General features: G+C 41.1%; 1 protein-coding gene across 1 annotated transcript in view; it reads left to right on the forward strand.

The window, feature by feature from the left end:
• Window positions 1-7,237, forward strand: part of LOC117772727 (calsyntenin-2-like) — a 257,015-nt gene extending 249,778 nt beyond the window's left edge. The window contains exons 15-17 of the mRNA XM_034604094.1: window positions 1,761-1,884; window positions 6,475-6,659; window positions 6,838-7,237. Coding sequence (XP_034459985.1) covers window positions 1,761-1,884; window positions 6,475-6,659; window positions 6,838-7,050 — 522 coding nt within the window. The 3' untranslated portion in view covers window positions 7,051-7,237. The remainder of the gene's footprint in view (window positions 1-1,760; window positions 1,885-6,474; window positions 6,660-6,837) is intronic.
• Window positions 7,238-17,938: the final 10,701 nt, after the last annotated feature.

Here is a 17,938-nt window from a genome sequence, read left to right on the forward strand (position 1 = left end):
CAGAGACATGGCACGCCTGGCATCACCAGACCAACCTGCATAAGGGAATGGGAACAACTCAGTTCAGTTTGTATTTCCAGAGGGCACTATCAATGGTCACAGAGCAAACCTACAATGAATCAGAGCAACAGAAGATGTGACGTAGCACAGAGATACAGAAAAAAAACAGACTACATCAAACTACAGCATACAGCAGTTGTTTGTTCTTCTTTTAGAGAAAATGTCCTGTTTGTTTCATACAGGTTCTATAGCAGATCCAACAGATCTCTCCACATCACTCATAGCCATCTTTGTTCCTAATGATAATGCTTCGGTGATGCTGCCATCGGGCATTCCTCTCTCAGCCTCTGAATAAAACCCACCCCTGTTTTAGATAAATCGATGGGTGGGGGTTAGGGGGGGCCCACAGAGTTGGATGACACTGACAAACTATCTCTTAAACAACTAGACAACTAATCTCTTAGTTGATTGATAGAAAGTTAATAATTTTTTTATATTTGCATACAAACACTGGTTCCAGCTGCCCACTTTTTTCGTCAAACATGACAGCAGAGGTGTGTGGTAGGGCTGGACGAAATCAATATCACAATTATTTCAAATTTTAACTTCGATTACGATTAATGAACGATTATTTTATGCCCCCTTCCACCGGATCGGGATTATTTCATACTTTTACTTTGATTACAGTTAATGAATGATTATTTTCTGCCGGTTAGAGGTTATAAATGTCAGTTTCGATAAATTTTGGGTTAATGGCCCAGCCATACTGTGGCCCAGCCATAGGTTTGCTTCACAGGCCTGAAGCAAACCTGAAGAACCAACTACCAAGCCTGGCCATGCTGCTTATAACTACGATGTAAGCCAAAGTGCTTGTACAGGCAATGTGACTGAGTCGATGCAGCTCAGGTCTCCTGCATATATATTTAGCTTTCAGAGCAGATTTTAAAATAAAACTGAGTAGGTCATCAGGCAGCAACACTTAGTAGCAGAACATCTTTGTTAAAAAAAAACTCAATTTCTGTGAAAACAAAACATGTATTGAAAAAAAAAAAATCACTTTAACACAAAATAGAATTCCATAGCAATAGAAGGGAAACTTTCAGTGATGAAAATTTGATTAACAGCCCGGCACAAGAGAATCCTTCAGAAAAAATGTGCACTTGAAATGCTGCAACACTTAAAAACAACCAGCTTCAGTTTGATTGTCATGCACATGTGAACCTTCTTCAGCAGCAGCTTCACTCTCTGACAAAGTCCTGGTTCAACATATCAGCAGAATGAACACTGAACATTTCATATTCCTTCTATGTCCCTGAACTGTTCATCCAGACACTCATTCACACACACTCCACCTGTAATACACTGCTCTTACCTAACAACAAATGCCAGAATCGACTCAATGTGCCAGCTCACCTCTCCCGACCTATTTATACATTCTCTGGTGTTTACTCTGAGTGAATAAATGTTTCACTAGACAGAGTTTGAGGGCTGAGGAGTGGCTTACATTCCACCTTCCTGTATTGAGCTGACCCTGTCCCCCATAAGGCACAAGTACATTCCCTTTCGTATTTTTCACAGAATAATTTTCAAATTTGGACTTAAACTTGGAGTGCCAGAATATTTCTGGGGTATGGGGTTAGGGGGTTAGGAGCAGGTTCAGGCACACAGGCGGGGCTGAATAGATAAGACTGTGAAATGTTAACTTTGATCACATCATCCTCCAAAACTCATCACTTCTTCTTCATCTGTTCCCATCCCAGGTGAGCCTACTGCACAGCTCAGAGGCCGGGGAGCATGTCAATCACATGGTAGCCCCGCCTCAGTACATGCAGTTGGTCCATCATCCGTCCATGATTCACAGCCTGTACCCCAGCCACAACTCAGGTAAGAAAACACACGTGTGCTCACTGTCTCGAATTCCTTTGTATATAAACGTTTTTTGGAGTATAGCGTACAGAGACCACCTCCCTGTTATCACTAATCGTGTTGTGTGTGCTGCTCTTGGTGTGGCCAAGATAACAGTAGACAGGCACAGATGGAGCTGCAGCACCACATACCTCATGTTTACATTTGGTTTATGTATAATTTGGTGCAAATTTTAACTTGCTTCCCAGGATAATTTTTGCCATATGCAATTCATTTAGGATAATCAATCACAAACCACAGACCTAACAAACAGTAATAAGGTTTAGGATTCATGTTTTGTTATGCATATAAAAACATCACTACTGATCAGTCTCTACTAATTCTAATTCTGGGAACTATCTAACCAAAGACAGGGCAAGATGAGTAGTACACATTGACCAGATCGGACCTGGTATTAACATCTGTCCTGAGACATCCGATCACATACACACACAAACGCAACCTCAGATCCGATCACTCTGACCACGTTCGAAGGTGGTCTGTGATGCATGTGGCCACATTAATTTCGCAAATGCATTCTGGGCCACATATGAAGCACCATCTACTCAGCTGACGTCTCTGATCCGCTACAGTTTCACAGTGAATCAAGTGTGTTTCTTTCCTCTTCTCAGTGTCAATACGTTGATTTGTTTGTGGAAACCACCACAATATCAAAGCTTACCAACAAACACACACAAAAAAGAGGTCTGTGAAGAGTTTGTTGCGGCAGCTTTTTATCTTACGGTAAACATGGATGAGCATGGTTCCAGGGGTAAACATGGCTACATTCAAGTGAATGCTCGCTTTCTAGTTTCTAGTTCGAATCTCATATTGTGCGTCTCTCACACACTGGACCTCAGTGATAGAGAGGAGTGTAAACCTGCCCTGTCACATGATGCTGCAGGCTTATCCCCCCCCCTGTGTGCATGAGTGATCTGAAGAAAAGAGAACATGGTGAAGAGGAGAGATATTGGTCTTAATCTACCACACGAGATTTAATTATTCATTAGGCTCTAATGGATCCTACTTACAGTCCTGGAGAGTTCAGTGGCTAGTGCTGCTAACAGCCCAGAGAGATGGGCCGTGTGTGTGCGTGCGTGTGTGTGTGTGTGTGTGTGTGTGTGTGTGCGTGTGTGTGCGCGTGTGTGTGTGTGTGTGTGTGTGTGTGTGTGTGTGTGTGTGTGTGTGTGTGTGAGAGAAAAGGAGGTCAGAGGAGCAGAGAGGGTGATGGGTGGCTGGAAATCAGAGACTGAAATTCCCAGTTGTGGGTTCAGTCATGACAAGTTTGTGGCACATGTGAATGTTTTTAGGTGATTACACAACATATGTAGAGTAGTAGTGCAGTAGCACTGGGGGGGTATACGTGGCACACATGCAAACACTCGACCAAGTTACTCCACAGGGTTGTGCGAAACTTCACTCTGAGATAGATGAAAAGCTGAGGATTTAGTGTGAAAATCTGGAGGACTAGACTGAATCAAATGATGATGTGAGCCGTCCCCTGCGAGTCACACCCTCATTAAACACACACACACACACACACACACACACACACACACACACACAGAAGAGAGGTCACGCACACAGAAGTCGTTTCATTTCAGTAGGCTGGAGATCAGAGTAGAAGAAATAAACATTTTAGATCAAGACAAATCCCTCAGAGTATGTTGTGGTTATGCTACTAAATAGGTTTATGATTTGCAGCCGTGTTCTGCACGGAGACCACATTTAAAGCCAAGCTTTTAAGAAATGTATTTGAAAAAAATCTGTAAATGCAGCTATCACTTAGTTGAGACCCTTAATCTTGGACACAAACTCCACTATAAAGTTTAAAGTTACTGTGCTGTCTTGAGAGCACTAACAGCCAAGCTGAGCCAACTTTACAAAGAAATATAAGATTCTTCTTTTTTTTAGCTTATTTCAAATACATAGAACCAGACACCATCAGTAGCATCAGCTGCCAGTTTTTTTCTTAAATATTTTGAGAATGGAAAACTTCAGACACAACGTACGTTTTTACAAGAACCTCTGTTGGATTCATACAATGCAAACATGGTTAGCATAATAAAAACATTGTAAAGGTTGTGGGGCAGTGATGGATGAAAGAAACAACACAGACTATTGGTTTCACACATGAAACAAACAGTCCTGTGTTTTGTCGAGCAACAAAGGTTCACTACAAACTCTCCTCCTACTGGGGAATTTCCTTTCCGACATCTGTATCACGACATCTGTATCACGACATCTTCCCAAAAGTGAGGTCAAACATAATACAGTTCAAAACAATTAAAATAAATTACTTCCAAACATTGTTTGTCATTTTAGGTTCTTATCACATTGATGTATGTTCAAGTGTTAATATTTAAGTTTGGTTTGAATTAGTTATTAGATGCTATAAAAATTAGGTGAGATCATGATTGACAGCTGAGAGTGACTTGTGATTGGTTGAGCCTGTGTATCAACCTGACCTCGACACCACAGCTGCACTCCACGATCACTACTTTGCAAAGTCTGGCTCCAAATGACGTCAAGAGTGTAAGATGGTGGCACTTGTTATTTGGCTTTCGTTTTTGTACAAAAGAAAGTGAAAACGTGTCACACAGCTTTGTATACAGTCTATGCTTTGGGTCATAATAAGCAGCTGCACAGATGAACTGAGGGGTTGTTTTTTACAAGATGACAGTCTCACTGAGCACTCAACACAAAAGTATTGTACAAAATTCAAACATTGACGTGATGAGATGATCAAAGAATCATCAAAGTCATTACAGTTTAACCTGCATATGTACATCAATTTGAATGGCAGTCCAGTTGTCCAAATGTTCCTTAGACATATTCAAAAGAACGAATGAGAACCTCATCATGGTGTTAGATTTAAAGTCAGGGTGCTACCACAGTCAGGAGGCTTCATGTACCGAGCACCATGAACCTCTGTACAAGATTTCCTGGCAGTGATTAAAGATCACAATCATCAACAGAGGACCCATCTCATATAATGGTGGAAGAGGCCTCTCCAACAATAACATGAGAAAACATTTAAAAATCAATAGGCTATTACAAAAGGCAATCACTGTCGAAGAGACCAGAAAACCATGATAACAGCCGAAGAGAACCGTCAGCTCCAACAACACAAGAAAAACACTAGTATTGCAAACACAATGTAGATACTGTTTTTCACTCTGGGCAGTGTTGGACTCGCTGACATCGCCATCACTAGAGCCATATGCTGCTGGCAAGGCTGATAAACAATATAGTGACAAGATAACGTCACCTCAAGGTCCATTTAGCTCTTGATGGTATCGACATGTGTCTGGAAAATGTCCAGACATAATCAATTGAAATCACTATTTTTAGTACGATCTTTTTTTTCTTCCCATTTTGATGAAGGAGACAAAATGATCACCAAACATTGTCATTACATGAAGTAATTGAAATATTTAATTAGCAATTACAGGAATCAAAGGAGCTTAACTGTAAAATTAGAGTTACTGAGGGGCAGCCCCTCATTAAGGTCCTTTGGCTTCAATACATTTGACGTATGGATCCAACAATGATGTTTAACACGATGGACTCTATGGGCAGCACAATGGAGCAGTGGTTGGCACTGGCACCTCCCAGCAAGGAGGGTCTTGGCTGGGACTCTCATGTTCTCCCCGTGTCTGCATGGGTTTCCTTTGTGTATTCTGGTTTACTCCAACAGTCCAAAGCCATGCAGACTAGGGTTAGGGTTAATTGGAGAGTCTAATTTGACTGTAGGTGAGGATGTGAGGGTCTCTGTATGTTTGTATGTAATTTTGGACAGACTGGCTTTATCTCATTATGCTGGCTAACCCTAACCCTAACTCCAGGGGGTAATGTCAGCTGAGATTTCCTCCAGCCCCCATCAAAAGACAAACGCTATAGATAATGGCTGGATAGACGGACGGATGGATGGAGGGATGAATGATGGGCTCTATTCTAACAATCTAACTGTCGAACTGTCTAAACTACATGGCCCATGTGCATTTTAGATGTGTCCAAATCCACTTTTCTTCATGGCTCAAAAGTGTTTTAAAATAAACCAATCAGAGTGCCCTCTTCCATTCCCTTTAGAAGAAAAGTGGGTTAAGCACCTCTGCAGATTGCTGTTATGGTGGAGGATTTGAGAGAATGCATCAATGCAGTGGAGTTTGGCCAGTTTATGTATTTGCTGTTCAAAAATGTGGGCGCTGGAAGGGAAACACTGACAACTGCATCAGACTGATAGACACCATAGACACTTGCATTAACTTGCTGCTGTTTTTGCGCCGGGTGTAAAACAATAAATGATAAAATCTTAACTGATGAAGACCTTCTTATGGCTCAGGTCCAGGTTTGTGTCATCAGCCTGGCAACCTGTATCTTTTCTATCCTCCCTGGCAGACAGGGAGAGAAAATTACATTTGAAAGTAACAAAACAAGTGCTGGAATTAAATCTCCTGAACCCAACACAAAACCCCCTGATCCCACATATGCAGTTTTCTCTCCAGAGACTTATCTTTTCAGTTTTTTTTTATCTCACCTCTCTATGTGCTCTCCTCTTGTTTTCAGGCGTACCGAGCGCTGCCACAGTGGTAATTGTGATGTGTATCGCTGCCCTGGTGGTGGTTGTGGTGCTGGGCATCTATCGCATTCACCTGAACCACCAGCAGGAGGTCAAGCTGGAGGACACGGCCAGAGAGGCGGATATGACCTGGAACGACTCAGCTCTGACGATCACCGTCAACCCAATGGAGGTAGGTGGACTAAAGGAATGTGGAGAGATGCTGTGAGGGGGGGAGCGGAATATAGATAGGGAGGCAAATAGTTGGTAAAGAGGATGGACTGGGTGTTGAAATATCTGCGAAGGATTTCTTGCTTTTAAAACTAAGTTCTGATCATTTAATTTCTGAAACTGAATATTTCTCACAACAGAAGCTGGAGCAGCCCCAGGCTGCAGAGGAGGAGGCCAGCGAGGAGGAAGAGGAAGATGACGAGGAGGAAGATGGCGAGGAAGAGGAGGAAGAAGACGACATCACCAGCGCCGAGTCAGATGACAGCGAGGAGGAAGTGGACGTCCAGCTACCCAGGATGCAACGCTCGAGCAAGAAGGGCCAAAACTGGGACAATACAACAATATCTTATTAAAACACACTCACAGTCCCTCACACACACATCCTGCAACACGGCCATACACAAACCTCGAATCTGATGGTTGAGACAAAAAGACTTTATGTGATGTTGATGATCTAAAAATGAGGTAATATGTGCTACTACTGGAAGACACTACACTGAAACACACACACACACACACACACACACACACACACACACACACACACACACACACACACACACACACACACACACACACACACACACACACACACACACACACACACACACCAATGATTTAACCATCTCCTTGTCAGAAAACTCCCATTTTCTACAGCTGATAAGAAATGATATGACACTTAAAACTGAGTTTCCTTCTTCTTAAAGGGACAGTTTGCCAAATTTAGGTGACATCTTTCCTCTCTCATTACCGTCTCCACCACAACAGTCTTAAGTGAAATAAAGTTGTCCGATTCCTATTCTGTCGATTAAACCCCTGCACCGCACATTCAGTTTAACGCGTCCGACTCCGTGAGATTCCTGACAAAAAAATGCAAAACAGTCTTTATTTAAGAAAACTGAGTTGCAAAAAGTGAAAGAAACTGACTATTTTTTGGTTTGTATACTTCATGTTATTTACCAGTCTTTATTCCAGCCTACGTGGCAAAGCCAGGTGATTTTACAGAAATAGCATATTTTCAATGGTACTCAAAAACAAAACAAAAGAGAAAAAAAAAGATAATCTGTAGTCCTGTCGCAGACGTCATGTTGAACTAGCTGAGGGGTCTGAGTTCTGGGTTTTTGGGAGAGACAGAGGAGTCTCCTTGTACATTTTTATACGCTCTGTTCTTGTAAATACTGAGTATAGTAGGTGACCCTCCCCCCCCTCCTCCACCCCACTTTCTCCACCCGGAGAGCCTCCTTCACCTGTACACAACACACATCACACCATCTTCATATATGTATATGTACACCCCCCCCCCCCCCAACCCCTGAGTCTGCAGGAGTGTAGACACAACCCCTCAGTCCTCTGTGTGTGTGTGTTTGGAGCTCAGTGTTCAAATCATTCCAGCTGACGGTGACTTGGGTTTGTTAGGATGGATGTGTCACCGCCTCTGCATGTAGGTTACATGCAACAGGGGGACAGAGTCCTCTCACGATGTATTTGCAGAGCATAAGATTAGCTCAAATGAAGTTTCACTCTCAGGTGTGTCTCAGCACTCAGTGAGGGAAACATGTCCTGTTTCAATTAATCCCACAATCTCCCCCATAGTCCTCATTAATGCTGCATTGCAAAGATGGTGGAACATCACAAATCTGTACTTTCTATGATCGTGAATGCAGTGAAATGATTAGGACACACTCATATCTGATATCATTGTTGGAAGTCTACTGCAACAATACTGATATTTAATGTTTTAAGATTAAAAAAAAAAAGTACATTCAAGATAATATTAGTTTTTTCATTTGATCTGAACATAACATTTTTGGAAAGGGTCCTTTAAATTTGGTTGATAAGAAATTGTGACCAAGCAACAAGCAGATCATTGTGACAACAGTTACATGAGTACATTTGAAACAGTTTACTGGAAAAGCAACTACAGAGTAAATATTAAATATCAAATATTAAAATAAAAGTTTTATTTATTGAATAGAACTATGAACCTTTTGTGAAGTAAGAGTGTATGAGAAACAGCCTGGTACACTAAAGCTACATTAATAAATATGTTTTATATTAACAATAGATATGACTTAATGTAATGTAAACCCGTGGGGAACTGTCTACACAGTTCCTCTCAACACTACAAAATAGTTTAGCTTGTAAAGTTATCGTTTTGGTTCCCACGACACGTCCAGCACCAAACAGCTACTAGCTTGTGAACATAGTGGAGCATTTAGCAGCTAAAGAGACGGATATTTCTTGTGGAGTTTTGGAGAAGTTGGTGGAGACTGGATACCAACAAGAGAGAGAATACAAGTCTTACATTCATCAGGCGGACACACACAGGACTCTGGATGATGTGTAAATAGGCAGCTGTTTGCTGATAAATTCACCATATCAATGATCTATTCTGTAGCCAGATTTAACTGACTCACGTTGTGCTGTCTCATGTGTGGGAAAAAGTTCAAGAAAACTTTGCTCTCCTGAGTTTTTCCAAGTTGAATTACCAGAATGCGCAAAGAGTGCGTTTACATCTCACCTGCAGGAGACCGACAACTTTCCCAAACTTCTAACTTTGAGTGAAGTGCAGCATTTAACGAAGAAATTTGGGTCCTGGGGAATGAAGTCACATTACATAAATCCCACTTCATTAGAAGCACTTGGGGCCAGTGAGTTGTGAAGTTGCCTGGTGCAACTTTCGGATTAAAAGGAGAGAGAGAGAGGGGAATGCATTTGGCAGTGTCACATTTGACATAATTAGAAAACCCAGTCGAAGGCGTTTTTTTTCCTTTTTCACCTTGAAGTGAACGGGCATTAATCTGTGGCTGTGGCCATCCTCATCCCAGCCTGTCTGTGTCTGTGTCCACAAATGGCAGAAAAGTTTGCTTACAAGAAAACAAGAGGGCGCAGGTGTTGACGGTGCGACCGCCGCCGATCAGCCTAACTCTGGTTAAAGTCACAAACACTGGAACGTTTCCTCCTCCGAGCGTTTGACAGCTCCTTTGGGTGTCGCTGGGAGAACTTACTGTATGTGTTCGCTGTAGCTCTGTGTTCATGTAAAGATCTCATAACGTTGTTTAGGAGTTTTCCTCATCTTCTGTGACACCTGGTCTTGTGACGTCACCTCCTCACTTGCAATCCCCCCCCCACACACCCACCCCTTTAGGTGGATTTTGCAGCGGCCCGAGCCCTAATGTTGTCCTGATGTTTGTTTTAGCAGAGGAGGGCGGTGACATTAACATGGAAACCTTGTATGATGTGATTTTTATTTTATTTTATTAGTTTTCTCTCCTGTTTTTTTTTTTTCCTCTGGACTCTTTGGTCTGTTTTTCTTTGGAATGGTCACTACAGCACTTTCTGTAAATTGGCCAATAAAAACTTGTTTTGGAATCTAGCTGTGCATCTCGTATGTGTGTGATCGTGTGTGAATTCTTACGGTTCGTTGTTTGATGAAGGAATTCTATAATCTGCAACCAGTGTGGTGTAAAAGAGTGCAATCTTATACTACTATATTACTGATGCAGAAATTAAAGTTAGGGTTTGTACTTTAGTGAAGATGGAAATTATTTTGCTGAGAATCTCTAAAATACTCTCCTGGGGCTTGTTCAAGTTAAAATCTTATTTTTGCTTTTACTTTACTCGGAAAATGTATGACCTGGTTTTATAAAGCTAGGTGAAAAGAAAAAAATATTCCTGAAAATGACATTACAGTTGCTGTTTTCACTAGAACTGTTTGCAATAACAAAAGTGTTTAATTTCATGTAAGGCCACAGGCAGTTTTTGTAAATCCCTCTAAAGACACCGGTTTAATAGAACACGATCATCCGCTCATTTTCCAAACTATTTATCCTCTTCAGGGGAAGATGCGGCACTGATCCCCACTGGATTACTTTTTATTCTTGACTCGGTGCTGTATCAAATAGACAATAAAAGCAATGATGAGGGCAGCACAGATGAGAAAGTTGTACAAAATGCCACCATTAGTATGCAGGTTTCCCCTCTACCAAGGTCCCACAGCAGTCTTTTGATTTCAGTGAGCTGGTATTCAATCTTTTTTGGGATGCAGCCATATGACTAGTCATGATTCTGCTATGTTATAGAAGAAATGTGCACGCTGTCAAGCCGGGGGTGGTTATTGTTATTATTTATATGCCACAGCAGGAGGCCACCCCCCTCAAGAGAAGCAGCACAGTCAAAGTACTGGTTGGACAAATAAATGGATGTTTCACTGAAAATGAAGACACAGGAGTCAACAGTGTCTTCTGTTCAGTACAGGTCACGGTATAATAAGATCAGTTTGGAGACAGAGACTCGTGGAGCAATGGGGCTCAGACTCGTCTGCACCGAAAAAAGCCATCCTCGATCAAACTCTGATTCACCGTGACAACAGGTAAATAAAGATTAAACAGTAAAAAAGGAAATAAAAGTATTAATATACAGACAATAGTCAAAAACCTTTCTTTTTAGTCCTATACAGTCTCCCTCATTTACGAATAGCCACATAATGTTCAATATGATCTGACATGTGTGATACCAATCAGAACACGAGGAATGCTTCTTCATTGATCAGCATCTTATGGGTCTAAAGCACCACACACATTGAATTTTACTGAAATAAATGAGATTGTCTTCAAACCCACTTCCTATAATAATAAACACTCTGCTTCATCTGGGCCGTGGCAACTGAGGAATCTACGTTTTTGTCTAAGTGTTGATCTCTCCAGATTAAAAAAAGAAAGCTCTGACAGAAACTATGTTCTACACCACAACTGCACTGATTTTACTGTACATACCAGTATTCACAGTGCACGCATACTGCAGTTACTTACAACAGAGGCTTTCAAGCTGTGCGGTGCACCTCCCTCAGGGGGCTGTGGGGGGGCTGAAGGGTGGGGGGCACAAAGGGAGACACATGCTGTCGCAATTTGCAGCAAAAATTGCACGACTCCTTTATGGACTTAAAACTCAGTCCAGTCTGAGACATGCACACATTTACAGATTCAGTGTATCATTATATTCAATGTCCATTACAAGCAAACGTCCTCTAATCCACTTTGAAATAAATACAAAGAAATGTGCTTTCAGGACAGGGACCTTGACCTGAAGTTAGTCCGAGTGCATGTTTTTACCTAATTTATAGACACTCCAGCTGAACCTGATCTTAAGATATTGCATTCAAGACAAATATATAATATATATATAGTGAGGCCACTGTGACCTTGACCTTTGATCTTTAGGTACCAAAATCAATTCATCCTTGAGTCCAAGTGAATGTTTGTGACAAATGGTAAATGGTTTTGTATTTATATAGCGCTTTTCTAGTCTTGACCACACAAAGCACTTTACATTACAGTTTGCCATTCACGCACTCATTCATACAGTGCATCTATTAGCAGCACTTTTATTTTTCTATGAGGGGCAATTCGGTGTTCAGCATCTTGCCCAGGGAAACTTCGGCATGCAGATGGGGAAGACTGGGATTGAACTGCCAACCGGCGTTCTTAACGTATCGCATTCACAAGGATGGAAGGGACAGAAGGGCGGACATACAGACTGATGGACAAGCAGAAAACATTATGCCTCCTCCCACTGGCTGTCGCCGACGTGAAGGCATGAAAACACAAGATGTGCTGTATAACTCCAGAACTCGTCTTGAAGTTTTCTTCAGTGTCACAGTAAAGTGATTCCCGTCAGTACATCCGTAGATCAGCGACAAACAGGGATTGCTAATGGCTAAGTACGCATGATTTAAACGGTGATGCCAATCAGTAAAAATGACATGAGTCAATTATGACTTCAGACAGCGACTGTCACTCAAACATAACGAGAGCAAATTGTTGTTTTGTTGTTTGATGTGGAGCTTTTTTCATCACCGTCCACAAATAGTCTTTATTTTCTCCAGCTTCCGTCATTTCCTTTGTGTATTGCTTTGTGAAGCATCACCCAGCACACACTTCAATCAGCCCTTTGTAGAAGTGATACTGTTCTAACTGCACTTCATTTTGTCACCGCTCCAGTGCCACTACAAGACCTACTTAGAATTCAGGTGGGGTACGGATTTGGGACACACATGATGAGGAAGTGAAGCTGAATGAAGAGCAGAACTGTTACATTTGTTTGCTGATGATAGTATCACACATATACCATCTTTACTTCATGAATAGATTTAACACATACAGTGGAATCATGTCATGTTAGAAAGACAGATGTTATGAGAGCAATTCAAAATAAATTATATGAAATGTTTTGTCAGGCGGACACTACAGCCGATGTATGCCTTTTAAAAATAAACCAGAATACTTACTTTACATGGAGTTTCAAAATCACATCAAAAACATACCTCTCCTGAGGAAATACTGCAAGAGGAGTCAGTAGCTCCTTTTGAATCAAAGCTTAAACCCTACATTTTCTTAGGTTGTTGTTTCTTTATTTTTTTTTTTTTTTATGTATGTATTACTTGTGGGTGTTTTATATGTGGAACACTTTGTAACTACTTTGTAACTGTAACTGTGAAATATAGAATGAATTCTCTCATAGCGAGGATTGTCTTAATCACGAGTCTATGGCCAATAGACTCTCTCCATCTAGTGGATGTCGACTATACTGCACAACTACGACCCATCACTCTTCAAGCTGTGGTGAATACCGTTGTTTCACGGCCCCTTGTGTCCTGCCCTTTGCCTCTCACACAATCTGTCACAACCTGCTGAGGACGATCTCATTCATTATTTCAGCCTTGAGACAATTAGGGATTAGCCTGATTATTCAGTAATTTTAAAACTGCTGTTATTAAAACATGACTAGCTGTTCTAAAGTAAGTGTAAATCAGAGCCCCGGAGGCTTTCTGCTGTGGCAGGAACACACCAACTCAGTATAAAAGAATTTAAATTAAAACAGAGCAGGGGAAGCCTGAGGCACCGTTATCCTAATTCTCGACATTCAAACACTAATTGATTCTGCTGAAGCCCTGCAACCTGCCACACGACACCGGCACACTGGCTGTAGACTATATATATATCTTTAATTATCACCTATGTCCTTATAGCAGAGTGTGAATAATGAACTCGCCTCAAACAGAAACAGCCTACACTTATACCCATGTATGTTACTTGATATGTTCCTTTCAGGCAGCGAGAGAACACAAATGTTAAATCCTTCCTCACGACCCTGAAGAACTAAAAGCAGCAGTGATGAGAGCAGCTACAAGGGAACTCGGGGATCGAAAAAGTTTGCACACACATGTGCTCTCTGAGAAAACCTCACAGTTATTCATACATGGAAAAGGGCGAGCGTGAGACATGAGCAGGGAAATTAAACAAGGGTGGTGAAGCAGAGTCCAGGAGCCGAGCTGCTTTTCCAACTCCAAAACACAAGCAGTCGAGATATTTTAGAGACACAGCAGATTGTCATCCAGTGGTGGCTGCTGTGCACGGGGTCTGACAGACCAAAGCCAAGGCAGCATGGATTTCTTTATGTGTGTGAGAGAGAGAATCAACAGAAATTTGTTTCCAAGGCAAAGAGTCGCCTTGAAAATAACCTTAGAAAATAATATTGGTTTAGATCCGGTCATTAAATAGAAAATCAAGAATCATACATGTGTCAGTGTGTTTTTATATATTTCACACTTGGTGAAGAGTTTGGGCTCCAAACCCTTGAACTTGTTTTACTATGTTTCTAAATTTCCAGGCTTGAAATAAAATATGCTACTTGACATGTTAAAGGAAACATATGCTCATATTCAGGTTTAAAATTTTAATTTGTTTTATTACTTGAAAAGTTTGACATGCTCTAATGTTGAGAAAACATCACTTTCCTCATGTCGACCAGGTTGTTAAACTTTGCAGACCTTTTAGATCCCACTACAGCTCACTATCCATCCATCCAATTATTATCTATACTGTTTCTCCTATGAGGGTCGCGGGGGGGGGGAGATGGAGCCAAGCCAGCTGATGTTGGGTGTAAGGCAGGCTACAACCTGGGCAGGTCAATGCAGGGCCTGTAAAACATTAGACGAAAAAAACCTTCATCCACACTTATATCAGTGTCATATGTCTCCTTTAGGAACAAGCTAAATGCTCAAGCAGCCAAAAATAGAGGATGGTTTTCACCATTTCTGATATTTGGACGATCTGCTCCTCCTTGGCCCACTCCCACTGGTGCCGTGTGCCCCGCGCTGGACTGTGAGGAGCAAACTTCTCTGCCGGCTGTAAGTGTGAAATTTAAGAGAGGAAGAATGTTTTGACCTTATCCATGGTTGTGATGACTCTGGCCTTGCTCTTGTTGAAGACCCTGTTCAGGATGTTGTAAACCTGAAAACCAGTCAGCACTTTTGAGCTGGATGATAAGTGAGAATCACGCAGGGAATCAAAGCCACATTACTGTTCATGTCCTGTTTGTACTACTTGTAAAAACCTGTCCAGGGGAAGTTACCTCATTATTGATGGAAACCCTGATGCTGAAGCTAAATCATGGTCTGGCACCGAAATCAAGACAAAAAAAAAACTGCTTAATGCCCTCGTCAAAATTGACCCTAAACTCATTGAAATTGAGAGAGCACATCGCAGAGCAAAGTACGATCCCAGCGGACGTCAGATCAATAGTGCTGAGGCTTCTGTGATTCAAGGACAAAGAGGACACTTTCAAACAAGCAAAGTGTCTGAAGGCTACTAACTTTAAAACAAAAATCAATGAAAACTTCTGTGAAAGTGGATCTGCTGCCCCAACTCAATGTGAGAAAGGAATATTGCCTATTTAAAGTATAATAAGTTGGTTGTTCACCCTCCTCGCCATAACCAGAAAAGTTCCTGCTGCTTGTACATCGATTGTCATTTGTTTAGTTAGTCCACTTACATGTTTATACTATTTGAATTGATGACTTCTTACAACATTGATGAAGAGTTTCTGATTTATTCAACTTCAACTCTTTGATTTATGTAATGTCAATGTTGAATCAAGATATTTTAAAACCCGGGTTGATCACGAGTTACAATTATTTTGTCAGCGGTAGTTTCAATATAGTTTAAGTTATAACATATTTCTTGCTTGTTTAGGCCACTTGAGGGCAGCATTACTACCTTCTTGTTTTATGCCAACAGTTGACTGTTTACACATCCAGCAGATAATTTAGCCTTGTGATGATCGAAAGTCCAACGTTCGCTGTTCTTCTTCTTTTATTGTCTCCTCCGACTCCTGAGGGAAATACTTCAGCTTAACATCCAACCACTGTCTGTCATAGAGTGCTGAGAAAGTTAAGTACAGGGTTTTCTGGGGACAACAGCTGCTTGCTACGAGAACGGTGAGGATGAAGAAAAACAGATAAGTTGCCTGCTCGAAAAAAACAAATCAATAAAATGAAGGACAAAAAAAATGCCCTGTTGAGCTCAAGGGAACTGGTAAGTAGACTAAGATTTGATCCCTCTTGGTTCAAAGGACACACTGCACATAAAGGTCGACAACATGTCTCCACTTCCTCCCACTATCCAGAGATCAAGTCAAAATACAGTAGCTCAGTAACGAACGATGCCGTTTTGCAAATTTGGAGCCAGAGTCTGCTCAGTGGAGATCATGGTGCGGAGTCGTGGTACCGAGGTCCAGCTGAAACACATGCTCGACCAATCGCAAGTCAGTCTCAGCTGTCAATCATGACATTTCACCCAATTTCTTATAGCTTCAAATAACCAATTGAAACCAAACTCACCAGAAAAACGAACAATTGAACAAACATCAGTGTGATAAGAACTAAAATTACAAAAAACATCTTCAGGAAAACATTTTTTGATGCATTTTACTTAATTTTTCTGTTTGGTTCAAGTCCCATCCTTTAACCTTGAGTAGGTGGGGTTTACTGCAGCAAGCCACTTTCCCTTTACTTTTGTAAGTAAACCCGCTTTTGTAAGTAATTTCCTAAATTGCTAAAATATAAATTGTTAAAAAATATAAATATTGATTTTAGCCACTTTAAGGATTTCATGTAAAGTCACTGCTGGTAAGAAGTATTAATGGAATCAAGAGAAGCTTCACCAAAGTATACTGAGCAAACTCAGTCTACAGATTAAGTGTGTGATATGGTCAAAAGCCCTTAAAAGAGCCAGTAAATGAACTTTGAGTCGAGATGGTGTCGTCAACATGTCCGACATCTTGTTTTCTTCCTCCTCTGAACTAGTATTTTCTGATATATTTACAGCACAGTGAATCTCTTTCATGACCTCGTAAACAAACCCTCTCGCTGGCCTGGGATGACTCATCTGCTCTCTAGTGAGCTGCAGTTACAGCGCCGCACACTCCAGTGGGCAGCAGCACCACGCCACTTCACTGTCAAGGACACACTAATCCACTTTGCTCTCATTATGAGGCCACCATGAGAGCGGTGTGAAGGAAAGGCCAGTTTCATTGTGCCAAGAGACAGCAGCTAATTAAATCACAAGCTAACTGAGTTTTTGCGAAGGTTTACAACAGCTTCAGCTGGCGGAGCTCAGGGAATTCAAGAGGAACTCGAATCATTTCATAATGTTAAGGTCAGTTGTGCAACAGCATGAGTTTGGAGACAAATGATTTTCATCAGAAAGCCAGAGGCAGAAATGTAATTTTTCCATCTATGGAACAGGTTTTCTGTATGGACCTAAAAAGTCTAAAAAAGTTAATAGAGAAATCTGAATTTTAGGCATTAAAAACTCTTAAATGCGTTAAAATATTACACAGTAGGTATCGAATAGGTTTAAATAGATTTTATTTATATCAAGGCTTATTCAACGCTCTATACAACTGAAGGTGGGAAAGTTTATGGAAACCTACCGTCTCTGCCCGTAGTTTATAACATGGTGTTTCCAGAGTTATTATCTACTTGGCTTAGTGGTAGGTGGAAGTAATTCTGGAACTCTGATATTCCTTCATATCTGTCGTAATTGATGTAGGTCTTAAATTCTATTCATTACGGTCTTCAAAAGCTGTTAAAAGTTTTAAAAGTTTAACTTGGAGCCTGCAAAGACCGTGAAGGAAGATCTCACTAATAGAAGCTTGATTGCATCATGGGAAATGTAGGTTTTAGCGTTTTTAGAACTTGCCTCATACTGGACTCTAACCTACAGGATACTGTTGCCTCTGTTGCTTTAATTTTGACGAAAGTTTTAGTTGATTACAGAAAATTTGTCTATAATTTTTTTCTAATCTATTAATTGTTGTTTGTTTCAAACTTCTCCAAAAGGAGGACATGTTGCTTCTCTCTGTTTTTAGCCTTGCATTGTAAATTGAACAGTTTTGAGA

This window comes from Hippoglossus hippoglossus, chromosome 13 (assembly GCF_009819705.1).
Source record: "Hippoglossus hippoglossus isolate fHipHip1 chromosome 13, fHipHip1.pri, whole genome shotgun sequence".
NCBI lineage: Eukaryota > Metazoa > Chordata > Actinopteri > Pleuronectiformes > Pleuronectidae > Hippoglossus > Hippoglossus hippoglossus.